Below are 27255 nucleotides of genomic sequence, written 5' to 3' on the forward strand. Positions count from 1 at the left end.
TCTCAGTGCGTATTTTAAAGCGCTGGCTTCAAACCAGCGTATTGCTCCATCCGAAATGATCCTCCAGCGAGTTCCAGTGAGTCTTCCGGCCCCGGGGAGCCACCACCTATGTATGCTAAGGACATGGGCGAAGTCCGATCCAGGTAAACACAACCGAAGTTGGTCCTGGCCAGAGCACAGCCCACCACCGCCTTGGCTTGCCAACACTTGGGGCCGAGATGGGCCACGATCCAGGGCAGGGTTCCAAAAGGTCCTTTCTGCTGCCCAAGGGTCGTTGACCTTGGTCACACTGGGTGCGTCCGCCCCCTTCACAGGCTCAATCCTCCGGAAAAGTTAACTGCGAGTGGGGAGAGGCTGGGGGTCTGGGGGTGGGGGTGGGCTTGGGAGGGGGAACTGGGGCCGGCTCTGCATCCCCGCCCAGGGGCGCTCACTCCCATGGCTACCGGAAAATATTTATTGGGAGTCAGCCGGGCTCCGGTGGCTACTGAAGCGGAGCACGCGGCCGTCCACAGACAGCCAAGTCATCGACGAGATAAAGATAGATCCATGACATGCCCTGGCGCTGGCCCTCGGAGCCAGCCCCGGGAGCGGTTGGCTGGAGGCAACCGAGCCATCCGCCAGCGCGCCGCCCGGGTGGCAGTCACCCCCCCACACACACACTCAAAGCGCTGCGGGCGACCGAGGAAGACAATCGAACGAGCGTGCAGCAGGAATAAAGGGTCTATACTCACCCCGAGGCGTCTGCTTCGGATCCTCACGTACCCTTGTTTCACTATGTCATTAAAATTGGAAGCCATCCCGGACAGCCGGTGACCAACCCCTTACCAGGGCGCACGCACCCGATCTCCAAAGTGGCTTCGGGGAAGGGTGAGGGGCAGGGACCAGAGGAGACAGGGGTGGGGTTTGGGGGGGAGCGGCGGGGGGAGAAAGTTGCTGGGTGCTGCTTCTCGGGCGGCGCCTCTAGCTGGTTTCAGAAGGCGCGCATCACTTTTTGAATCCCCCCTGGAAGTGGGCGGCCGGCTGGAAGCCACTTTGGGGGCGCGCGGCGCGGGGAGGCGAGGTTGGGGCGCCGCCGGCGTCAGCTGACTCGCCAGCCAGCCTGCCAGGAGGAGGAGCGGCGGCTGCTGAGGGATCCAGCCCTGCCTCTACCCAGGGCCTAGGAGGAGGTGGAGGAGGAGGAGGAGGAAGGAGGAAGGGGGCGCGGCAAAGAGGAGGAGCCGCGCTAGTCCCTGAGCCAGCGTGAGCCACCCGCGAGCTGTCACGGGGCTGCGCTAACACACGCTGCCCGCGCTCGCTTGCCCACCTGTCCCCACCGCTTCCCTTTCTGATCCGGGAGCCTGCCCGGGCCACCCCGCTGCCCGCTGACAGCACTCCCCCTTCTCGCTCTGGTGCTTATTTCAGGAGAGGAAATTTCACTTTTGTCCAGCCCCCGCCTTTCCTGCTTCTCCTTTCAGCACCCACCGCCTGGCAAGAAGCACAGCTCTTGAGCTCCATGGGGGTGCGTCCAGGGAGGTGGTGCAGCAGCGCTTGCCTTGACCTTGGCCTGAGAGATGTTGTGACCTAAGCTCAGAGTTTCTCAGGCTGCTCCTGGCCTCCTGGGACTCCTGGCCCTGCCCTACCAATTGCCACCTTTGCTGGCTTACAGCTCGTTCCCACTGGAATGCAAGTTTTCCCAGGGCAAAGATCTGGTCTTGTGTGAATATATGTGTCCTCATAACCCCCTACCCCCACCCCTTCAAAAAAAAACCCACCAAAAAACCCTGGCCCAGGACAAGTGCTCAATACATCCCTGTACCTACTGCCATCAAGTCCACTCCCATCCTAGCTATTCAAGATAGGCTTTCTTCTTTACAGGAGCAGACAATCTCTTTTTCTTTCTCAGAGAGGCTGGCAGGTTTGAACCAACGACCTTGGGTTAGTAATCCAATGTTTATCCAACAGTGCCATCAGGGCTCCTTCAATAAATCCTTAGTCAGTAGAATGGCCACCTAAGAACCAAGAACTACTCTTCACCCCATGCGTGTATTGGATCACTCGAACTCCTGTACATGAGTCCAGATCCGGTCTCTTCAAAGGTCCCATGGGATCATGAGCAGAGCAAACAAGTGATGTGCAGTGAGTCTAAAGGTTAGCTGTCAGAGCCCACCCGGAGGTACTGCGGAAGAAAGGCCCAGGCAACATGCTTCCTGGAAGACTCTCATTGCCATCGAGTCAATGCTAAATCTTAGAGGCCCTCTGTGAGGGCCCTCAACTTAAACTGCTTGTTGGAGTAGAAAACTCAGACTTTCTCCCGCGAAGCTACTGATGGTTTCAAACTGATGACCATGTGAATTGAAGCCCAATGCTTAAGCACTACACAAAAGATTACATCCACCCAAGAAAACTCTATGGGCCAAATTATTCAGGAACACATGAGCCAGAAGCCACTCAAAAGATTTCATTTGACTTTGAGGACTTATAAAGTATGCAGCCTTCCCTGCTGTAGTGCTCCCTGGGGTGGGGGGTGTTAATTTTTAAAAGTGGGGGTGGGGGAACTAATGAAAAAAGTTGGAGTTCAGCTAAGGGCGGCTGAAAAGAAGACCTGGCATCTAATTCTGAAAAATCAGCCACTGAAAACTCAATGGAGAAGAACTGTGCCATTCAGACACACAGGAATGCCCATCAGGGCAGCTGGTGTGTGTGTGTGTGTGTGTGTGTGTGTGTGTGTGTGTGTGTGTGTGTGTGTGTGTGTGTGTGTGTGTTGGTGGCGGCAAGTGCTACTGGGAAACATTGCCCTGTCCCTTGGTGGTACCGTGGTAAGGAACAGACACCGAGTCAGTCACCATTTCTCAAAAAACTCACTGCAACCAGGTTGATACAGACTTACAGCAACCCTATAGGAGAGGGTAGAACTGCCCCTGCTGGTTCCCAAGACAGTAACTCTTTGTTTTAAGAAGTAGAAAGACCAGTGTTTCCCGCAAGGAATGGTTGGTGGGTCTGAACTGCAGACCTTGCTGATGGCAGCCCAGTGCATACCCACTACGCCACCAGGGCTCCTTTCACGGATAAGGAAGATAGATATCCAAATCCAGGGCCCAAGTAGTCAGGGGGAAAGTCCTTGTCTCCTTTCACCATGTGTGAGCCCAGCATGCCCTAGGGTCTACATCAGTCTCGGCCTCAATCTGCCCTGAGTCTAGGAAGGTCTCAGCACGGGGAGATGCTCCACTCCAGTCTCTGCTTTCTTGGTGATTGGCCAGGTCCTCTTTTCTCTGCTTGCTTCTCCCTCCTATCTCTTGTGAGATCTGAAGTGATACAGGCCAGGGCCCAGGAAACTCCCCTTACATTGGCTCAGGGCTGTGACCTAACCTCAAGTCAAACTCCCTGCCCTGGGGTCAATTCTGACTCGCGACAACCCTGTAGGCCAGGGTGGAACTGCCTCCATGAGGTCCTGAGACTACTACTCCTTATAAGAGCAGAAAGCAAAGTCTTTGCCCTCTGACCTAAGTAAGGGTGTTTAATATGTTCTAGCCTCACCCTGCTTCGTGGTCATCCTAATCCTGCTCCCTCAAACAGCAGAGATTAGGATTTATAAAACACGGGACAATCACATCACATCGTGAAAGGGTGGGCAGCCTCACAAAGCTATCTCCCGAACAGTTTGGCACAGATGAACGAGTGTGTCCAGCACTTCAGCAGCTTGTTGAAACAGTTCTACTGGTATTCCCACAATTCCTGGGGCCTGGTGTTTAGCTAATACCTTCAGTGCACCTTGGCCTTCTTCCTACAATCCCATTGGCCCTTGATTGCACGCTACTTCCTGAGATGGTTGAACATCAACCAATTCTTTTTTAGTAAATGACTCTGTGTTCTTTCCGTCTTCTTTTGTCCATAGAATCCTTCAATATTACAATTCTAAACTTCAATTTTTTTCCTGTAGTTCTTTCAGCTTGAGCATGATCTTTCCTTTTTGTTTTCTAACTCCAGGTCTTGGAACATCAGCACGATCATTTAGTGTGTCTTCTAGAGGGGCTTTGAACATTTCTGGTCAGCTCTTTCGCTCTGTCATTTCGTCCATTCGCTTTAGCTCCTCTGTCCACGAGTAAGTGACATAGTGTCTCCTGGCATTCATGTTGGTCTTTTCTTCATGCTCAGACTTTTTAATGACCTTTTGCTGTCTGCTTGTATGATGTCCTCGATGTCCTCCCACAACTACTCTGGTCTTCAGTAATTAGTGTTCATGATGTCAACTCTATTCCTGAGATAGTCTCTTAATTCAGATGGGATGTACTCAAGGTATATGGCTCCCATGGGCTTGTTCTACATTGTTTCAGCCTTAAGCTGAACTAACCTGAACAATTTATGGTTTGTTCCACAGTTGGCCCCTGGCCTTGTTCTAACTGATGATATTGAGCACCTCCATCGTTTTTTTTCCACGGGTGTAGTATACTTGATTTCCGTGTATTCTATCTTAGGAGATCCACGCGTTTTGTCACTGTGTAGGTTGTTGAAAGGAGGTATTTGCCATGAATAACTGCTTGGTCCTGCACCATCCTCCAGAGAAGCTTCTTTCACCAACACTGTATTTTCCAACTAGCGATCCTTCTCCTTTCCATTCCAGGCACCATCAGTCGTCAGTGCACCTTGACTGCACGTTCCATCCGTTTTAAACTGCAGAAGTTGGTTTCCAGAATTCTTCATCGTTGGCGTGAGTGGTCAGTAGGTGTGTAAACCTGAATGAAAGTAAAACAAGCATTGTTCCTCCTTGTAAGCATATGGATGCTATCCTATCACTAACAACAGTGTACCAGACAGATCTTGAAGTGTTATTTTTGACAGTGAGGGTGACATCATCCTTCTTCAAGTTGTCATTCCCAACATAGTACAGGATATGGTTGTCTGATCCAAATGGCCAATACCAATCTATTTCAGCTCACCAATCCCTAGGACATAGATCTGTATGCATTCCAATTCATTTGTGACGACTTCTAATTTCCCTAGATTCTTACTTCGCCCATTTCACCGTCTGGTTATTAATGGATCTCTGCAGCTGTTTCTACTAATTGTGAATCTTACCGCATACTTAAATGTCATGCTCTGACCACATCACCAAGGTCCACAGTAGTTTGAAGTGGCAGCCCTCCCCTACTAGTGTGGTAAGTACTAGTATTTTAAATATCGTTTCACCTGGGGTGCTATCTCCCTCCTCGATAGCAGCTAATGTTCGGCTGCTATTCATATGGTTTCCAGTGGCTAATTTTTTGTAATTGTTGTCTTTGAACCCATACACAACAGAATGAAAACCTACCCAATCTTAGGCCATCTTCAAAATGGTGGCATGTTTGAGCCCTTTGTTTCAGCCACTGTGTCAATCCAAGTTAAGGGTCTTTTTTTTTTTTTTTAACTCATTGTCTTCTTTACCAAGCATGATATCCTCTACCAGGGACCAGTCACTCCTGATGATATGTACAAGTTACATGTGACAAGAAGCCTTATTGTCCTCACTTCTAAAGAACATTCTGACTGTAGCTCTTTCAAGACAAATCTGCTTGCTTGTCTGCCCATCCATTCAAATTTTTAACCAACATCACCCTTCAAAGGCACTGGCTCTTTTATCCTCCATATTCGTTCCTCATTTTCCACATGCCTATGGAGCTACTGGCAATGTCCATGCCTTCAGGCAGGTGTACCTTAGTCCTCCAAGTGACTCCTTTGTTTTTCAGCCTTTTGAAGACATCTTCTACAACCGATTTGGCCAGTGCCACATGGCATTTGGTGTTTCAACTGCTGCTTCCATAGCCATTGATTATAGATCCAAGTAAAATGAAATCCTTGACAAATCTAATCTTTTCCCCTTTATCATGATGTGGCTCATTGTTTCGGTTGTGCAGATTTTTGGTCTCACTAGATTGGAGCTGTACCCATACCGAAGGCTGTCGTACGTAGTCTTTGATCTGTATCAGTAATCCGTAAGTGCTTCAAGTCCCCTGCTCTTTCCGCAACTACAGTTGAGTCATATTGCAGATTGTTCGTGAATCTTGCCCCAGTCTTCTACACACAGTCCATTTGGGGGACTATCTGCCCAACACACAGATTGAATAATTATGACAAAAGGCGACAACTCTGGCACACACCTTTCCTCATTTTAAAACATGCAATATCTCCTGGTTCTATTCACACAATTTCATCTAGGTCTACGCCTAGACTCTCCATGAGTTCAATGAAGTGTTTAGAGTTCTTAATCTTGTTGGTAGATTTTCTCAAAGAATTTGGCATGATCATGGGTGCTTATTTTAAAGAAACTGTAAGAACAATGAAAACCAGGTCAGCTGAGATCATGTGTCCCTGCCTGGACCAATTGTGATGCTGAAGGAACAGTGAACACTGCGCTGGTGAGAGAAAGGCATAGTGAGGAAACAGCAGAGATTCATTGAGGATACACGAGCCCCACTTCCAACCCCCCACCTCCACCTCATCATTATCTAAAACCACCAACATCAAGCTTGGTAAAGTGGAGGGGCAGCAGTAAGGTGGACTGGCACAGTGGCTGCAGCGGTGGACTCAAGCCTAGAACAATCGCGAGGATGGCACAGGACCAGGCAGTGATTCAATCTTTTGTACATACAGTTGCTATGGGTTGGAAGCGACTCGCTGGCAGCTAACCCCCACAAATGCAGTGGCTCAATTTTCAAGGACACTGAGGGCTGTCCGATGAGAATTCCACTGGGAAATCTGACCATATGGCCCCCAACACCCATATTACTCCTTTGGATTTTGCTTTGCTCTTAAGACTCAAACAACATTTGAAAAATGCATTAGTTCACTTTCTTGGGGATCTGAAACTCCAGTGTAGAGTGGGAGAGAGTGACAAGCCCAAAATTCTTCGGGGAGAGGCTGTTGTTGTTGTTGCCTGGCTCTCTGCCGTCCTCACAATTGATATGTTTGAAGCCATGATTGCAAGTCACTGTGTCCATCCAGCTTGTGAAAGCTCTTCCTCTTGTTTGCTGTCCCTCTACTTCACCAAGTATGTCTGCTTCCAGGGTCTGGTCTATCCTGACACAACGTCCAAAGTACATGACATGATGTTTTCACCATCTTTGTCTCTAAGAAGCATTCTGGCTATGTTTCTTCCAAGAGACTTCTTTGTTCTTGCGGCAGTCTGGTACTTTCAATCTTCTTCACCAGCACCCATAATTCAAACGTATCAATCCTTCGGTTGGGCAAGAATTTTGACTCTGCTCTTGAGTTGGCGCCGACTCATAGCAACCCTGTAGGGCATGGTGGAACTGCCCTTGTGAGTTTGCAAGGCTAACATTAAAGGAACAGAAGGCCTCTTTTTCTCCCTCAGAGAGGTTGGTGGTTTCGAACTGCTGGTCTTGAGGATCATAGTCCAATGCACAGCCACTGTGCCAGAGAGATGGAAACATTCAGAAGTGTATCGACATAGATGGAGGATTTATAAAGAAACAATAACTTCACATTTTAGTATTTTTGATGCATAGTCTTTCTATAATGTTATAACATTTCTTTTTTTTTTTTTTACTTGCCTTCTTGGAGAGGAGAAGCTAGTTGGTCTCTAGGGAAGCGCTTTCTAATCATTTGTACTTCCTACAAAGGCAAAGACTATCTGAGGCGTTACCATTCTCGTTCACTGGGGGCAGCAAACAAAGACTGGGTGACCTTTGGTCAGTTCTATTGAGCACAGGATTCATTTGTCCAGGGAATTATTTCACTGGATGACACCCCAAAGCCTTTCAACTCTGAGATCAGATGAGTCTTTCATTGTTTGCAGGGAGCACTAGCTTTTAATCACCTTGGCTTGATGGCTGTCAATTAATAAGACCATCCAAGCATGTGTCAGAGGAAAACTGAGACTTAATTGGAACCACCAAAAAGGAAATGCTGGCAGTTCCCAGATTCTCAACCAACTCTAATGTGTTTCAACCTGTCTGGACACTGGATTTGTTCATACATTGTGACAACTAGGCACAGTTTGTATCTAACTACAATAGTAACAGGATTTAGGCTGTCTTTCCATGTGTAACATTAAAGAAACGCTTAGAGAAGCATAACATTGTTAACATGATAATGTTACAGTGATAATGTTTTGATAGGCCTCATCTTTTTGTTACTAGGAATCATCTTTATCTTAAATTTTCAATAGAAAGGTTTTATGCGGGTTGGTTCATAACTCTTGATTGCAGATGTGAGGGGTTCATAACCCAGGGACTTCCTATATTCTGGCAGGAAGAGTTTGTCCATAAACAGCAGCTTATCTGTTAAATTTTCACATCATCGTTGTACGTAAAAATCACATCCAATGTTAAATATCTCAGACAAAGTGGGTGAAATGAAAAACTAATTTGGAGAATTCTTGTTTAAGATCTACAGCTTAAAGAAAAACATTGTCCCTGGTTGTGGTGGAATAGAGGTGTTCATGGAAGGCGTTATCCAACACATGTTGGTAGATAAAATCCCCCTAATCAGAGAACAAAGAATGAAGAAATTAATGCATAGAGACCTGGAGTGACTGATCAAAGACTATAGAAATAATTACTGATAAAAGTAGACACTGAAATGTATCCCTTGATAACCAGTGCTGAGTCAGATCCCTATGAATTAGAATTGATCTTGACTTGAAGGCAATGAGTCTGTGGTTCAGTTTATGCCAACATCCACAAAATTATAGTAGAAAAGAAAAAAATAAATTCATATATTCATAGTAGAAAATAAACTAGATGTGAGGAAATAAACTTCTTTGAAGTTTGCTTTTCTTCTTTTTGAATGCCAAGATTGAATCCAGTGTGCGTGAGTTTCTGAGACTATAACAGAAGTAGAAGGTCATGCCTTCTCCTGCAGAGTGGCTGGTGGTTTCAAACTAAGGGCCTTGCAGTTAGCAATCCAATGCAAAACCACTAGGCCATGAGAGCTTCTCAGCAGGGGGGTGGGGGTGGGGTGGGGAATGACAACATATGCAAATATCCTGTGGCAGGAAGGCAGATGGGGCACTAGAACAGAAAGAAGGCAAAGCCCATCAACTTGTTACCATGGAGTCCATTTTGACTTATCATGACCCTGAAGGGTCGATTAGAAACACCTCAAAGTGTTTCCAAGGTTATTAGTCTTTATGGGATCAAGGTGCCTCATCTCTCTCCTTCAGAGAGGCTGCTGGCTTCCAACTGCTGACCTGCTGGTCCAAATGCTCAACTACCGCAGCACCAAGGCTCTTTGAAAGAAGAGGATTAAGACAGAGTAGAACGGCACCTCTGAGTCTTCTAGACTGGAAACCCTGGCAGCAGCAGTCAGTCACATTTGCCTCAAGTGGTTGGAGATTTCAGACCATTGACCTTGCTGTTAGCACCCTTATACCACCAGGGTTCCTTGCAAGAAGACAAAGGTCACGGGGATTTGGAGACAAGGAACCAAGCAATGGAAGGGGACCACAGGGGGGTGTAGCTCCTGGCATGACAAAGATCGTCTGGATTGTTGACCAGTATGCTAGCAATAATCTTTTAAGAATTTACAAAAGGTTCGCGATGTCACCAGGAAAATATTAGCGGAGGTTCTCATTTGTTGTTAGAAGTATTGCATAGGTTTTCTCTATGTGCCATTAAAAAAAATCCCCAAATGTAATTTAAAATAATAATAACAACAAAACCACAACGATGACTATTACTATGTGCCATGGCAGACTCCACACCTTAGCTTTTCTAACCAAAGAAGCGAAAGCAAAGAGGTACCTCTAGTGAAATTTTTTTTTTAATTTTAACAATTTATTAGGGGCTCATACAATTCTTATCACAGTTCATACATATACATACATCAATTGTATAAAGCACATCTGTACAGTCTTTGCCCTAATCATTTTTTTCTCCTCTTTTCTTTTTTTACATTTTATTAGGGACTCATACAACTCTTATCACCATCCATACATATACATACATCAATTGTATAAAGCACATCCATACATTCCCTGCCCCAATCATTCTCAAGGCATTTGCTCTCCACTTAAGCCCCTTACATCAGGTCCTCTTTTTTTTTCCCATCCCTCCCCTTTCCCCCCTCCCTCATATGCCCTTGGTAATTTATACATCGTTATTTTGTCATATCTTGCCCTATCCGGAGTCTCCCTTCCCCCCTTCTCTGCTGTCCCTCTCCCAGGGAAGAGGTCACATGTGGATCCTTGTAATCAGTTGCCCCTTTCCAACCCACTCACCCTCCACTCTCCCAGCATCGTCCCTCACACCCTTGGTCCTGAAGGTATCATCCACCCTGGATTCCCTATACCTCCAGCCCTCATATGTACCAGTGTACAGCCTCTGTCCTATCCAGGCCTGCAAGTTAGAATTCGGATCATGGTAGTTGGGGGGCGGAAGCATCCAGGATCTGGGGGAAAGCTGTGTTCTTCATCGGTACTACCTCGCACCCTAATTAACCCATCTCCTCTCCTAAACGCCTCTATGAGGGGATCTCCATTGACCGACACTTGGGCCTTGGGTCTCCACTCTGCACTTCCCCCTTCATTTAATATGGTATATATATACATATACATATACACATATATACACATACATACACACACTTATATCATTGTTTTTTTTTTTTTGCATGATGCCTTATACCTGATCCCTTGGCACCTCGTGATCGCACTGGCCGGTGTGCTTCTTCCATGTGGGCTTTTTTGCTTCTGAGCGAGATGGCCACTTGTTCACCTTCAAGCCGTTAAGACCCCAGACACTATCTCTTTTGATAGCCGGGCACCATCAGCTTTCTTCACCACATTTGCTTATGCACCCATTTGTCTTCAGCGATCCTATCATGGAGGTGTGCAGTCAATGATATGATTTTTTGTTCTTTGATGCCTGGTAACTGATCCCTTTGGGACCACTCGATCACACAGGCTGGTGTGTTCTTCCATGTGGACTTTGTTGCTTCTGAGCTAGATGGCCGCTTGTTTATCTTCAAGCCTTTAAGACCCCAGTCACTATCTCTTTTGATAGCCGGGCACCATCAGCTTTCTTCACCACATTTACTTGTTCACCCACTTTGGCTCCAGCCGTTGTGTCGGGAGAGTGAGCATCATAGAGTTCCAATTTAATAAAAGAAGGTATTCATGCATTGAGGGAGTGTTTGCGTAGAGGCCCAAGGTCCTTCCGCCACCTTAATACTTGACCTATAAGTATAGACATATAGATCTATTTCCCCATCCTCCTATATATATTTGCTTGTACATGTCTTTGTCTAGACCTCCATGAATGCCCTTTGACTTCTAGCTCTTTCCTCCATCTCCCTTGACTTTCCTCCTGCCCTACTACCATGCTTCATCGCCACCTGGGCTAGAGTGTACCTCTTCTCTAAGCAACCTTACCCTTGATCATTTCCCACGAGGCCTGCCACTCCCCCTTCTCTACCATTTGGGGTCCCATGTTTTTCCCTTGTCCCTGGGTTTGTTAACACCACTTCCTTACCCCCCCTACCCCCCCACCCCAAGTCCCCCCGGAACTGTCGGTCCCGTTGTTTTTCCTCCAGATAGTTCATCCAGCCTGTCCTATTCAGACAGACCTGTGGAGTCACTAACATGCACGAAAACAAGACAGAGGAAAACAAAGCAACAGTATACAACTAGACAACAAAACAATAAACCACTGACAAAGAACAGAACAAAACAGTTCACAAGAGAAAAGCTTGTAGTTAGTTCAGGGATCGTTTGCTGGCCCCTGGAGCGTTTTCCAGTCCAGTCTGTTGGGGCACCACGCCCTGGCCCCAAAGTCCACTTTCAGCATTCCCTGGGGACCTTGCCACTCCATTCCCTTGCTGTTCCGCTGAACTCCCCCAGTGATTTGCCTCAGTGTGGTGGGATCAGGTCAGGTGCAATTCCCACACTGTGTCTCCGGTGCTGTCCCCTGTATCGCCCTTAGTCTCTAGTGAATTTTATTGGAATAAAGTAGTCATCATCATCATTAAGTGCTTCCCCAGAGACTTTCATAATCTCTTGTCTAATGGGAGGTGTCTCCTCTCTGTGGGTTACTGCCAAGCCAACCTAAGAAAATCGATGAGAACCGGCTGGAAAGAAAAGACCAGAGAGAAGTATCTAGTAACAAAGAATGTTTGGCATCTGTAACCCAAAGCACTGCCATCAAGTCAATCACAAGCCGTGGTGTCCCCATAGAGGGTTTCTGAGCCTGTAAATCCTTCTGGGAGTAGGTAGCCTCATCTTTCTCCAGAGTAGCGGCTGGTGGGTTTGAACATATGACCTGTGTGGTTAGCCATCTAATGCGGACCCAATAGCACCCCATCAGTGATACTTTAGGGCATCTACTTAAACCTATTTTTTTTTCAAACTGAAGCATATACTCACTGGCTGAGGAGAGAAGGTCGTTGTTGGGTGCTATCGTCAAGCCATTTCTGAGTTATAGTGACCCAATGTAGAACAGAATGAACTATTCAAGCATTTCTGAGTTACAGTCACCTAATGTAGGACGGAATGAAATATTACCTGGTCCTGAGCCATTGTCACAAATGTTCTGCATTGAGCCCATCGAGGCAGCCATTCTGTCGATCCATCTTGTGGAGGGTCGTGAAGGGCAGTAGGGAAATAAAAGGAAGACCTTTGACAAGATGGGTTGACCGAGTGGCTGGGTCAATGGGCCCAAACGTAACAATTGTGAAGATGACACAGACCAGGCAAAGTTTCGCTCTGTTGCACATTGGATCGCTATGAGCTGGAACTGAACTGATGACACCTCCATTTCATCAAGAGACTGAGGGAGCCATTCATTTCTCGATGCCTCATAGGCTGAGCAGGAAAACAGAGATGGGCCAGGATTATGGGACCAGGATGTTGAGGTCCAGGATGGAATATGCAAAGAGGACCAAGTATCCTGTTGAAAGCGCTTGGCCATCAATAACTAAGTCCACACCACCCCTGAAGTCCTGTAATTTTCACCTCATTTCTCAGTCGAGGGTCTTGAAACAGAAATTCAAAGCAGGATAGTGATTTAAGCATTGGGCTGCTCGTCAAAAGGTGCCAAACCACCAAGAAGAAAGATGAAGCATTCTGCTCCGGCACATCGTTACAGCCCCAGAAACCCACAGGGGCAGTTCTACTCTGGCCGTGGGTTCTGCGCAACAGAATGAAACACAGCCCAGCCCTGCGCCATCCTCACAATTGTTCCTGTGCGTGAGCCCATTGTAGCCACTGAGTCAGTCCATCTTGTTGAAAGCCGTTCTATTTTTCGCTGTCACTTTCCTTTAAAGAGCTCTGGTAGTTTGGTGGTTACTCATTGGGCTGCTAACCACAAAGTCTGCAGTTCAAAACCACCAGCTGCTCCATGGGAGAAAGATGGGGCTTGCTTTCCAGTAAAGAGCAACAGACCCAGAAACCCACAGAAGCTGTTCTACCCTGATCAATAGGGTCTCTATGAGTCAGCATCCATTCGACAGCAGGGAATTTGGTGAGTGGTTTTTACTTTATCAGGCATGGCGTCCTTCTATAGGGACTGGTCTCCTACTAACATGTTCAAAGTACACAAGCAAACTCTCATGATCCTTGCCTCTGAGGAGCATTCTGGGTGTACTTTTTCCAAGACAGATTTGTTGTTTCTTTGGTAGTCCATAGTACTTTCAATGTTCTTCGCCAGCACCAAGACATCAATTCTTCTTCACTCTTCTTTATTCAATGTCCAACTTACATACACATATGAGGCAATGGAACATACCATGCTTGTCCTCAACGTAACCTCCTTGTCTTTCAACACTCTCCAGAGGTCTTGTGCAGCAGGTTATTTCAATGCAATATGTCCTTTGATTTCTTGACTGCTGCTTCCACGAGCATTGATTGTGGATCCAAGCAAGACAAAATCCCTGACGACTTCAATCATTTCTCCATTTACCATGATGTTACCTATTGATCTACTTGTGAGGATTAGGGTCTTCTTTATATTACACCTGCATTAATACTATCAGAAGAAATTAGTATAGACATCACTTTGAAACTGGGATAATTCACGCACTGGAGAAACAACGTGGTTCTGAAGGATGCTCCATTGGCTACTCTCCTAAGGTGCAGTCTTTCTCTTTGTCTGTTCCACTTGGAGTTTAATTAAATGGACTCGACCACTGCAGGGCACAGGCCTGATATTTGGGTGCTGTTTCCAGCTGCTCGTGGACTTTTAAGTGTTTGAGGGTTTGGCTGTCGCAAAAAAAAGTTGCTTCACATACAATTGTTTGTGCGTTTTACTCCCACATGGAGTTCCCCCACATGGATAAATACCTTACGAGTGGAATAACTGGATCATAATGTAGATGTATCTTTAGTCATTGAGTTTTAAGGAAATTGTCAAATGATTTTCCCAGGGTTATACCATTCTCTATCCCTCCTTGGGCTCTATGAAGTTTGAGTTGCTCCTTAAACTTGACAACCCGTGGTATATCCGCTACTTTAGTTTTCACAATGCCAATAGGTTTGTCAGGAGCCCTGGTAACTCAGCGTGTTACGGTTGCTCTACTAACTTCAGGGTGTAGAGTTCAAATCCACCAGCTATTCCATAGGAGAAAGATGAGGCTGTCTCTTCCTGCGGCGGAAGCCCTAAAGAACAGTTCTACTCTGTCATATAGGGTTGCTAGCAGGCAAGCTCCACTCAAAGCCAGTGGTAATAGGTTTGTAGTGCGGTGTCCCTCTAGCTTGTTTTAATTTTCCTGGAGAGTAATGATGATGACGTCACACTTCTTTCACATGCTCATTGCCTATCTGTAGACCTCCTTTGAAGAAATAGGTTCAAGTCTTTTCCCCATTTCATTATTGGGTTTGCTGTTTTCTTATTAGGGCAATTCAAGAATTCGTCCCATACTTTGGGGGTACAAATATTCTCTTCCAGTCTGTAGTTTAGTCTTTTCACTTTCTTAGATGTACATTTTGAAAAACACAAGTTTTTCATTGTGAGAAAGTCCAATTCATCAACTTTATCTTATACGGATCTCTTTTAAAAGTTTATCCCACCCAAAGCCCATCTGTAGGCGACTGGACACCCTCTTACAGAAGGGTCTTGGGGAGGAGGCAAGCCAGTCAGGGTGCAGGGCAGCAACAATGAAACATACAACTTGCCTCTAGTTCTTAAATGATTCCTCCCCCCACTATCATGATCCCAATTCTACCTTACAAATCTGGATAGAGCAGAGGATGTACACTGGTACAGATAGGAACTGGAAATGCAGGGAACCCAGGATGGATGATGATATCTTTAGGAGCAGTGCTGAGAGTGGGGATTCCTGGAGGGTGGAGGGAAGGTGGGGTAGAAAGGGGGAACTGTTTACAAGGAGCTACATTTAATCTCCTCCCTGGGGGCGGTGGACAACAAAAAAGTGGGTGAAGGGAGATACTGGACAGTGTAAGATGTGACAAAATAATAATAAGTTATAAATTTCAATAGTTTATGAGGGTGGTGAGGGGGGAGGAAGGGGGAAAATGAGGAGCTGATATCAAGGGTTCAAGTAGAAAGCAAATGTTTTGAGAATGATGAGGGCAACGTATGTACAAATGTGCTTGACACAATGGATGTATGTATGGATTGTTATAAGAGTTGTATGAGCCCCCAATAAAATTATTTTTTTAAAATTATACCTAGGATATGTTCTTCTAGAAAGCTTAATGATTTTACATCTTTTTTAATAAACAGTTCTAATGTATCCATAATAATTACTCTGAAAAATAGTGCATAGACTTTTCTTCAGGATTAGCAAACTCCATGAGCCAGATGATTTTACTTCTTGTAAATAGGTCTCAGATACATTTTGAAATGAGTTTCATATGTGGCTTGGGATTTGGAGTGACTTTATTATTACATATTTTACATGTAAATACCCGATTGATTATTCCACCAACTTTTCCATGGAAAAATCTCTTCATTTTTCACCAAGTTACCTTTTCTTTTCTTTTTTTAATCCTTTGATTAGGGGCACATACAACTTTTATCACAATCCATACATCCATCCATTGTGTAAAACACATTTATACATTCATTCCCCTCATCATTCTCAAAACATTTGCTCTCCACTTGAGCTGAAAAAGTCAGCTCCTCATTTTTCCCCTCCCTCCCTGCTCCCCTCTCCCTCATGAACCCTTGATAATTTATAAATTATTATTTTGTCATATCTTGCACTGTCCAACATCTCCCTTCACCCACTTTACGGTTGTCCATCCCCCATGGAGAAGGTTATATATAGATCCTTATAATCGGTTCCCCCTTTTCACCCCACCCTCCCAGTATCACCACTCTCACCACTGGTCCTGAAGGGTTCATCTGTCCTGAATTCCCTGTGTTACCTGTTCCTATCTGTACCAGTGTACGTCCTCTGGTCTAGCCAGATTTGTAAGGTAGAACTGGGATCATGATTGTGGGGGGGAGGTGGGAGGTAGCATGTTGCTTTTGTTGTTCATCGTTGCTACACGGCACCCTGACTGGCTCATCTCCTCCCTATAACCCTTCCATAAGGGGATGTCCAATTGCCTACAGATGGGCTTTGGGTCTCAATTCTGCACTCCCACTCATTCACAGTGATATGATTTTTTTTTGTTCTGATAATTTCTGATACCTGATCCCTTTGACACTTCGTGATCATCCAGGATGGTGTGCTTCTTCCACTTGGGCTTTGTTGCTTCTCTGCTAGATGGCCGCTTGTTTACCTTCAAGCCTTTAAGACCCCAAACGCTATATCTTTTGAGAGTCAGGCACCATCCACTTTCTTCGCCACATCTGCTTATGCACCCATTTGTCTTCAGCGATCCTATCAGGAAGGTGAGCACAAATGATATGATTTGTTTGTTCTTTGACCTTTTCACTTTTACTAAATACACCTAGGGTCTGTTTCTAAGCTATCTAGCCTTTTCCATCTATCTGTCTATACTCACTACCTTGATTAGGGTAGTTCTCCAAGAAATCTCAACATTAGGTAATGGTAGTCCCCTACCTTACTTCTTTTCTTAAGTTGTTTTGGCTATTCATGGGCCCTTTGAGTTTCCATACAAATTTTAGAGCCATTTTATCAAATTCTACCCGTAGATTCAGAGATGGTTTTAGAGGGATTATGCTGAATTCATAGAACAATTTGGGGGGAAGAGACAAGTAGGATCATCCAACCTAAAATACAGTATCTATCTCCAATGACTTAGGCATCTTCTTTGGTAAAAAGAGCCATGATGGCCTCCTGAGTTATTCCCTGGGCTACTGTTCATAAAGTATGAGGTTCAAACCCACCAGCCACCCACGGGAGAGAGAGGAGGCTTTCTGCTCCCCTGAAGATTTACCACGTCAGAATCTCACAGGGGCCATTCTACTCCTCCCTATAAAGTTACTGTGAATCCTGGTTTCACTGACTGGAATACAGGGGCTTGGTTTTGGTTCTTTTTTCAGTTTTGTAAGGACTCCGAAGCATGTTGGGTTATGTGTTATGATGTTATCCCCAAGGTCAGCAGTTAGGACTCACCACCTGCTCCTCAGAAGAAAGATGAGGCTGTCTGCTCCCATAAAAATTTACAGCCTCCGAAACTCAAAGGGGCAGCTCTACTCTGTCCTACAGTGTTGCCATGAATTGGAATTGACTCAATAGCAGTGTTTTTTGTTTCTGGGGATTTTATTGTTTTAGTTTTTGTGTCAAATGTTTTGTAGTGTTTGCTTTCATATATTTCATATAATCTTTCATATATTTTACCAAATTCATCCCTAAGTAGTTCATATTTTATGTTACTGTAAATGATATCTATTCATTTCAATTGTTGATTATTTGTTGTTTACCTATACCATACAATTGATTTTTGCTTATTGATGTGGTATACTGCAAACTTGCTAAACTCATATACTACTTCTGACTCTTGTGTAGATTCTGTCAGAGTTCACATCATGTTACTTAAACATAATTATAGTTCTGCTTCCTCTTTTCCCATCTGGATGCATTTTATTACTTTTCTCACCTTACTGAATTGACTATAACCTGGAAAAACCACTGGTGAATGAAAGTGAGGAAAACAGAAGCTCCTTCCCTGCTCTTTCTCTTAAAGTGAAAGCATTAGTCCTTACCATTGACTAGTGAGGTTACCTGAGGAGCTTCAGTGCATAGTGGTTTACGTATTGACCTGTTAAACATCATGTCTGCAATTCAAACCCACCAGCCCCTCCCTGGGAGAAAGAGGAGGCTTTCTGCTTTCATAAAGAGTTACAACTGCAGAAACCTACATCAGGCAGTTCTACTCCTGTCCTATATTTTTTATGTAAGTTGGAGTCAACTGGATGGCAGTGAGATTTATGAACATCACCTACAGGTTCTTCACAGGTGTGCTTGGAAGTTGAGAGATTTCCCCTCGACTCCACTTTGCTGAGAGTTTTGTTTATTTTAATCAGAAATTATGTTTCTGTCAAAAATGTTTATCTGTCTATTGAGTAGACAGATGGTGTTGTGGGTTACTAGTTGGGTTTATAACCACCAGGTTAGCAGTTCAAAGCTACTAGACACTCCTCAGGAGAAAGGTGAGTCTTTCCAGTCCCGTAAGAGTTAGTTACCATCTCAGATACCCACAGAGGCAGTCTTTCCTGTCCTATCGGGTTGCTGTGGGTCAGAATTGACTCAATGGCGAGTCTATTGAGACGATCCCTTGTGTCTGTTTTTCAGTTTGTCGATATGGTGAATTACATTGACTGATTTTAAAATGTTACACTAAATACGCATTCCTAAAAGAAGAACCACTTGTTCAGGGTTCATTATCCATTTGAAAGATTGGTAGATTTAACTTGCTAACATTCTGTTCAACAGTTTGCATCTATCTTTCTGAAGGACGTTGACCTGTATGTAGTTTTTGTGTCATGTTTTCCTCTGTTTTGATGGCAAATTAATGTTTATCTCACAGACTGTTGTAGAGAATGATCCTCCTTTTTTCATTCTTGTTAGTATTTTATAGAATGTGTATTATTTCTTTCCAAGATGCTTATTGTATCTCAGCAATCACAATATTTTAGCCTGGACTTTTCTTTATGAATTTTTTATAACTGTGAACTTAATCGTTATAAAGATATAGAGCTATCAGTTTATGTATTTCTTCTTGAATGAGCTTTGATGGTTTCTGTCCTTCAGGAATTTTGTGCATTTTATCTAACTTGTCTACCTTATTGACATAAAGTTGTCAATATTTCCTCATTGCTTTTCTTAATTGTTTTAAAATTGGGAGTCAACTTTTCCACTCCTGATATTGATAACCTTGTTCTTTACTCCCTGCGCCCCACTCCCACCCCCCTATACACACATACTTCTTGAAAAGAATCACGTTTGGTTTTCTTGACTTTGATGACAGTTTTCATTTCATTTATTTTGTTGATTTCCATTATTTCCCCTCCTGGGTTTCATTCTGTTTTGTTTTCTGTTTTTACCCTCCAGTTTTGTTTGTTATTTTAAGATGAAAGTTGGAGTCATTGACTGGAGACATCTATTCTTCCTGACCCTTTCCAGGCTTCTTCCCATTCTCCAGGAACAACTTCTGCCCTAATTTCTGTCCCTGAAGATTAATTTCAGAACTGCATGAACAATTAGTAGATACTCAGTCTGGTCTGCGTTTATCAGTCTCCTGTGTTTCAACAGGCTATATACGCACTGAGCTTCTAACCACAAAGTCAAGAGTTCAAACATACCAGTTTCTCCACAGGATAAAGAGGTGACTGCCTCTTTTTGAAAAGATTTAAAGTCCCCCAAACCCAAAGGGAGGTATTTCTACTCTGTCCTCTAGGGTCACATTGGGATTGCTATGAGTCACAGTCAAGTTGATGGCAGTTAATTTGGCTTGGGTAGTCCTGCGTTTGAGAACCATCCATGTTCCGTATATTTTAATGCCTGTTGTCGTTGCTATGAGCCATCACATCAGTTCTGACTCCTAGTGACCCCACATACAGTCAAACAAAACACCACCCAGTCCGGGACCACCTGCAAAAATATGTTACAATGGTTGATCCCATGGTTTCGGCCACCATGTCTGTCCATCTCATTGGGCATCCTCACTTTTATGCTGACCCTCTGCTTTGCCCAGCTGGATGCACTTCTTCACAGTCTTGTCCTGGCAATCATGTGCCCAAAGAGGGAATCACACCCTCTGGATCTCTAAAGCATATTTACACTGCACTTCTTCCACAGCAAGATTTGTTTGTTCTTCTGGAAGTTTATGGTCAAGTATCATAATTCAAAGGCATGGCTACTTCTTTCTCATTGTGCCAAGCTCCATTGTGGGAAGACACCACCATGTGAATTCTCTCTCTCATTGGTCACCCTTTGCTTGTTTACAGGTTCCAGCTATTGAAAATAAAACTCCTATGAATCACTCTTTTTTTTTGAGGGATTGGTTTTTTGTTTGTTTTTTTTCAAAAAGACACTTGTCAATTTTCCTTATCAAAACAGTTGTACTATTGGTTTCTCTCTCCCCACTGAGTTGGTCCCCAAATGAGACCACACCAAAGGAGAGTACATTTTTAGGCAAGAAGCTGCAGGATGCATACCTACCATACCTCAAAGAAATCTCACCAAAAGGGGGACCTGTGTGGGTAGAGGACTTTCAAAAGAACAGCACACTGGCAGCCTACAGACTAGAGAGAGAACTCACAGCCAGACGTGGTGGTTTGTGCCGCCCAACTCGAAGAAGCAATGTTTCAGAATAATATAAAATTTCAAGAGAGTTTTGTACATAAGGGTGAGTCAGTCTTTACGTGATCACCTGTTTTTCGTTTTTGTGGTAAAGACTTAGGAGAGAAAACGAAGAGGTTATGAGATGTTTTATCATTTTGTCAGAAGATGTACAGCCTCTGAAGCCCTACACTGGATCCACATGCAACAGTTGACTTGGTGGCAGTGCGTTTTGGAGACATAGTTTTACAAGTGATCTGTACCAAAGAGATGTCAAGTTATGTCACATTTTTACATTCGGTCTTATCAGTCCATTTTAATTCTAACCATCCTATAGTAAGAATAAGTAAATCTAGCCATGCTGTGATCAAATCAGCGAGCTTCTAAAGAAAGCTTCTCTGGCTTGAGCCCAATAGCTGTTGGGTGGGAGCGAGAAGTGGCTGGCCACTTCTGTACAGACGGCAGCTTCGGAAGTCCCATGGGGCAGCTCCGCTCTGTTCTGTAGGGCCACTGACTCACAATGGACTCAATGGCAGGGTCTTATGATAAGAGTTAAGTGTATTTCATTTGATTTTAACTTTCTTTCCTTAATGTTCATGGATGTAGAACCTATCTTCCTGCTTTGTTGGCCACTCTTCAACTACACGTCCTCCATCAAGGCCTAGACTATGTCTTCACCTGGAGAAGCCGTCATAAAACCTCCCAAAGTGCGGCATACAAAGTTAGCACTCCAACCATTGTGTTCAATGTATGGTGTTATTACAGTTTACATATGTTGGTAACATTTCAAGATATAGACATGCATGTTGATCATTAAAACAAGTCATTACTAAGCAAATGTGGTGAAAAAGCTGATGGTGCCCAGCTATCAAAATATATAGCATCTGGGGTCTTAAAAGCTTGAAGGTAAACAAGTGGCCATCTAGCAGAGAAGCAACAAAGCCCACATGGAAGAAGCACACCAGCCTGTGTGATCACGAGGTGTCGAAGGGATCAGGTATCAGGCATCAAGGAACAAAAAATCATATCATTGTGAATGAGGGGGAGTGCAGACTAGGGACCCAAAGCCCATCTATAGGCAACTGGACATCCCCTTACAGAAGGGTGGCAGGGAAGAGACAAGCCAGTCAGGGTGCAGTGTAGCAACGATGAAACATACACCTTTCCTCTAGTTCTTAAATACTCACCCCCACCCCCACCCCACTATCATGATCCCAATTATACCTTACAAATTCAGCTAGACCAGAGGATGTACACTGGTACAGATAGGAACTGGAAACACAGGGAATTCAGGACAGATGATCCCTTCTGGACCAGTGGTGAGAGTGGCAATACCAGGAGGGTAGGGGAAAGATGTGGTAGAAAGGTGGAACCGATTACAGGGATCTATATATCCTCCTCCCTGGGGGAGAGACAACAGAAAAGTGGGTGAAGGGAGACATAAGACAGTGCACGATATGACAAAATAATAATAATTTATAAATTATCAAGGGTTCATGAGGGAGGGTGGAGCAGGGCTAGAGGAAGGGAGAAAATGAGGAGTTGATACCAAGGGCTCAGGTAGAAAACAAATGTTTTGAGAATGATGAGGACAACAAATGTACAAATGTGTTTGACACAATGTATGTATGCATGGATTGTGATAAGAGTTGTACAAACCCTCAATAAAATGATTTTTTAAAGTCATCACATGAAATAGCAATACTAATATATAATTGATCAAGGATTCATGAGGGTGTGAGGGTGGAGGGTGGAAGGAAAAATAAAAGAGGAGATGATACCAAGGGATCAAGTAGAAAGAAATTGTTTTGGAAATGTTGATGGCAACATATGTACAAGTGTGCTTAATAGTATTGAATGATAGATTGTAATAGGATTTGTAAGAACCCCTGCCAATAAAATGATCCATTTAAAAAATAAATAAAATAAGTCATTAGAAGTATTAAATATTAAAATTTATATTTATGGTAACTCATTTTAAATAAAAATAAAATGTTACCAATGATGCTAAAACAGCTCTTTGATGCCATCCAATGCTTTCATTCCCTCCTACTAGAAATCATGATAATGATTACATGTGTATTTTTTTCTAATCTATAGTGTATAGATTTATTTCATCAAATAGAAACAAAATGTACTTAACATTTTATGTGTGGAGAATTACTTCTTTCTGTACATAGACTGGTGCCAGTGGGAAGGCACCAGTCACTCCGAGGAAGAAGTACTAGTGTTTCTATTCTATAAAGGTTGACAACCTCCGAAGGGTCACTACGCATCAGAATGGACTTAATGGCAATGAATTTTGTAGACATATTTTGCTTCAATCTACATTTTCTTCTTTATCATTGTGTAGAGACTTGTACAGTTTGACATGCAGAGATCTAGTTCATTAAGTCCCTGAATCGTACTCTATCGACAACCAGAACACATTTAATTCCTTCTCGCCCCTCTGATGGACTTTTAAGTTATTTCCATGTTTCCCTATTACTAGCAATGGCCATTAAATTCTTGTGCCTACAATATGGAATAAGATCATCATTCTAATAACATCCTTTGTAAAGCAATCTGAAACCACTGACAATCATCGATGCTCAATATCAGAATCTGTGGAGAATGTATGTGCTCGCGGGCTGTTTTTAATGAAATCAAATACTCCGTAGGCCTTATGAGGAACTGGTGCAATAAAAGAGTCTATTTTCCAGACACTCTGCAGGGAGCGGAAAAGCCATACTAATATATTTTAAATATTTTTTTGATTTCCCTTGTAAGCCTCAAACTTTAACTCGCATCTCCGTCTTTTTAAATAACGGCAAACTTGTAACTATGAAGGATAGGGCACGGCAGTAGTGGTCTAGCTCAGCGAAGGACGGCACTTGCCTTCCTTTTGAAGGAACATCAAGAAGATCAGGTTCCATTTGCACAGAGAACAGAACCCATGCTTCCTTGTTGACCTACAGTGATAGTCCCACATGCCTAAGTCCCAGCCCACTGGCTTGACCTCCTCTCCTACCATTTCTTTCTGCTCAGCCCCACTGCCACCGTTCACAGAGACCTTCACCCTGTCACAGCATCATCCCTTGCTTGATCCTCCTCTTTGCACACACTTGCTAAAGATTTCTGCATGAATGGCTTCTCTGGGCCATGGCTCAGGTCACTGCCTCTCAGAAGTCTCCCTTGACCCTTGAATCCAAATTAGCCCCTTCTCTCCAAATAAGACTCTTGGTCTCACAAAAGTTTGTTATGTTCTTCAAAATATTCATCACCAGTGGAAAGGATTTAGTTTCAGGATATGCTGCTGACCAGTCTTCTGTTTCCTCCTGAGGCTAAGTGCTTCATATGAGAGGACTTTTCTCCCTTGTCTACCAAGTAAACCCAGGGTCTAGAACAAAGGCTGTCTCTGAAGAATGGATGGATGGATGAAATCAAGACAACACAGACAGTCTTTTCCGGTAATTATTTGATTTTACCAGGTCTTCTGATGCTGAATAGATAACAGAACCCTAAAATAGCTCCTCCATCATCATCATCAGAACACCACTTAGCCCTGCTGGGTGAGAGTACTCAGAAGATATAAAGAAGTCATTTATAAAAATCTATCAAGAATTCATTCAGTTCTCTGGCTAACAGCTCTGATCACAAACCAATTCATAATTAAAATGGAAACGGCATTACTTGAAAGAAGCAAAACCAGTGATGATTATATATATATATATATATATATATATATATATATATATATATATATATATATATATATATATATAAAGAAATTTATAACAGATAAATGGCTCACACAATCGTAGAAGTGGGTAAGTCCAGTTTAGTTTCATGTCTTTGGATCCAGTGTATACCTAGAGAGTGTATACCTGGAGACTTCTCTTGACTTGTGTAGCTTCAGGGGCTGGTGAACTCAGGATTGGCAGGAACACCACAGGTTGTAGAGGCGAATGAATCCAAGGACAGCTGTTCCCATGGCAGACCACTGATGGCTCCCAGGATCAGCAGGCAATATGGTAGGCCACTGGCTAAGGTCCTAAGAACTAGAGGTGAAACAGCTGGATGTGGGATCGGGGACCAGCAAAAGCACAGCAAACTTTCTCACAGTATCCACTAATGTAGGAAGTAGGAGACTTCCCTTCTATTGCTTCAGGGCTGTGACCTGAGGAAGAGAGTTGTGTGCCACCCGAATTTCCTTGCATCGTGGAGATGACTACATTGTGTTCTGTCACAAAATGGCGGGGGGGGGGGTGGTTCGAAGCTTCAATTGTCAAAGCCCTGAGAATCCTGACCCATCCAAGTTGACACAAAATCTAACTATTACAATCTCTTCTACTTAAAAAAAAATTTTTTTAAGACTACTTTTATTCATTCAAAACCTTGGGGTGCTTGAAGAAAACAAATATATTAAACTTGTGGGTCTCTTTCTCTGTCTACACATACACACACATACATACACAATTTCATGCACAGACTTAGTTTCATATTGCTTAATCTAGAATTTATTTACTCATAGACACAGATATATTATGTGATAAGTATAGTCTATGTAATGATGGTTGGTGCCTTGGACATGTAAGAAGACACGAGATCATGCTGACCGTGGTCACAGCATCACATTCTGTTGTTACTGTTGCAAGTTTTAGGTAAGACATCTAAACTATTATTAGTTAAACCTGCTTTCCTCTTCCAAGCTCACGTCCCTTATAGTGAGTGGGTGGAAGAAACCCTGGCGATTCAGCTACTACAGAAAGTTTGGTGGTTCCAACCTACCTAGCAGCTCCTCAAAATAAATAGCTGGCAATATGCTTTCATAAAAATGGTTGGTGTTGTTGTTGTTATGGACAACTGGATTGATTTCAAGTCTGAGCGACCCTACGTGCAATGGAATGAAACATTGCCCAGTCCTGCACCGTCCTCACAATTGATGCTTTGTCTGCACCCAGTGCTGCAGCCACTGCGTCAATCCATGTGTTGAAGATCTTCGAGAAACCAGTGTTGAGCCATTCTTCTCTGTCAAATGGGTCTTTGATGAATTGGAATCAACTCAACAGTCTCCAGCAACAACAATAACAGCCTATCAGGCAGTGTTGGTGTGGGCGTGGTATTTGGGGCATTTGGATAAAGGAATGGTGAATTTACAATGTGTTTATTTTGATTTTGTTGTTAGGTGCCATTGAGTCAGTCCTGACTCATATTCACCCTAAGCAAACAGAATGAAACACTGCCCAGTCCTGCTCCATCCTCACAACTGTTATTTATGTTCGAACCCATCAAAGCAGCCGCGGGTCAGTCCATCTTGTCAAGGTTTTCCTCTTTTCCACGGCTCCTCTACTTTGCCCAGCATGATAGCCTTTCCTGGGAATCAGTGTCTCCTGACAACATGTCCAAGATACGGGAGACAAGGGTTTATTTTATGTGGCTAACTGCCATGCGTGCTTTTCGTTGAGTTTTTACTAGCTGCCTTCTATAGAAATCACTTCCTGGGAAAGGCTTCATGACACAGATAGAGAGGTGGCATCACAACAGGGATGTGTGCCTGATGTCGGATGCATGTGGGTTTTAGAGCAACAAGAAGACTTGGAACATTTCACAGCTTGTCTGACACAGTGCTTTTAATGAGGCCTGGTGGACCCAAACCAAGCAATACACAACACTGCCTCCAACACAGAACTATCCCACCGTGCCGGAGAAAAGAGTGAGCGATCTGCCTATATTCCCTGTAGAAAATCACAGTGCGAACTCATGCTACACGAAGGAGGGATCAAAAAGATTTCGGAACCAAAAAGAAGAAACAAAACTTTTTCGAGAAATAACAGACCCTGTGGGAGCATGTGTCAGTTAAACAAGTCAAAAGCAAATAACAGATTCTTTTTCTGGATGTCGTGGCATGCAGGGCCTTTATCAGCTTAAACGATCTGATATGATTTTTAATCAGATGAAAAATTATATCAGTCATAACCTGTGATTTGTCCTATGTTTCTTTCCCTCTTCTCATTCTGAATAAATATTTTCTTCTGCACCTATCTGTACTCATAGTTGGTTGGGTTTTTTTTTAATAAAAGCCAATTCAAGCCCTTAGTTACATCTGGTTGATTCCAGCTCCTGGTGCGTGTGTCACAGAGCTGAACAGCTCTGAGCAGTCCGAGCCTCTCTTTCACAGCATCACGCGGTGGGTGGCTTTCAACTGCCAACCTTTGGGTTACTTTAGGTCAGTAGTGGAACACAAATCATTCTTACCACCAGGGCATTTGTAATTTTGTATACTTTTTTTTTTAATGCACTAGGCCACTGTAACAGGAATGTGTCATTGGTAATGAGCACAGCTGACAACCCCGTGCTCACAGATGTTTCTTTACCATGGGAAAAGGTCTGCTGATTGCCCATGAATGCTCATTGCGTTGAGTATGTTTGGGCTTAGAGTCATGATTTATTATCTTCATGATTTATTATCTTTCTTTTTTCCCTCCAGAAGCTGAAGAAAGCATACCACTTCAGGCTCCCTGGGGTTTGGAACTTCGGACCAGTGGAACAGCAGGAATGAGAAGAAAGCAGGACAGCGTGGTGTGTAGGGTGGGACCGCGGAATACAAGGGCTGGCAAGGAGAACAGAAAGGGAAGCCGGGCCATATTG

General features: G+C 43.9%; 1 protein-coding gene and 1 long non-coding RNA gene across 2 annotated transcripts in view; one reads left to right on the plus strand and one right to left on the minus strand.

Moving 5' to 3' along the window:
* Nucleotides 1-1145, minus strand: part of DOK5 (docking protein 5) — a 157380-nt gene extending 156235 nt beyond the window's left edge. Inside the window, exon 1 of the mRNA XM_075528485.1 lies at nt 732-1145. Coding sequence (XP_075384600.1) covers nt 732-797 — 66 coding nt within the window. The 5' untranslated portion in view covers nt 798-1145. The remainder of the gene's footprint in view (nt 1-731) is intronic.
* On the plus strand, nt 1-27255 carry LOC142423260 (uncharacterized). The gene is made up of 5 exons (XR_012779109.1): nt 1-143; nt 4598-4699; nt 4978-5132; nt 21232-21346; nt 27098-27255. It is a non-coding gene; the product is annotated as an uncharacterized LOC142423260 (long non-coding RNA).

This window comes from Tenrec ecaudatus, chromosome 12, assembly GCF_050624435.1.
Source record: "Tenrec ecaudatus isolate mTenEca1 chromosome 12, mTenEca1.hap1, whole genome shotgun sequence".
NCBI lineage: Eukaryota > Metazoa > Chordata > Mammalia > Afrosoricida > Tenrecidae > Tenrec > Tenrec ecaudatus.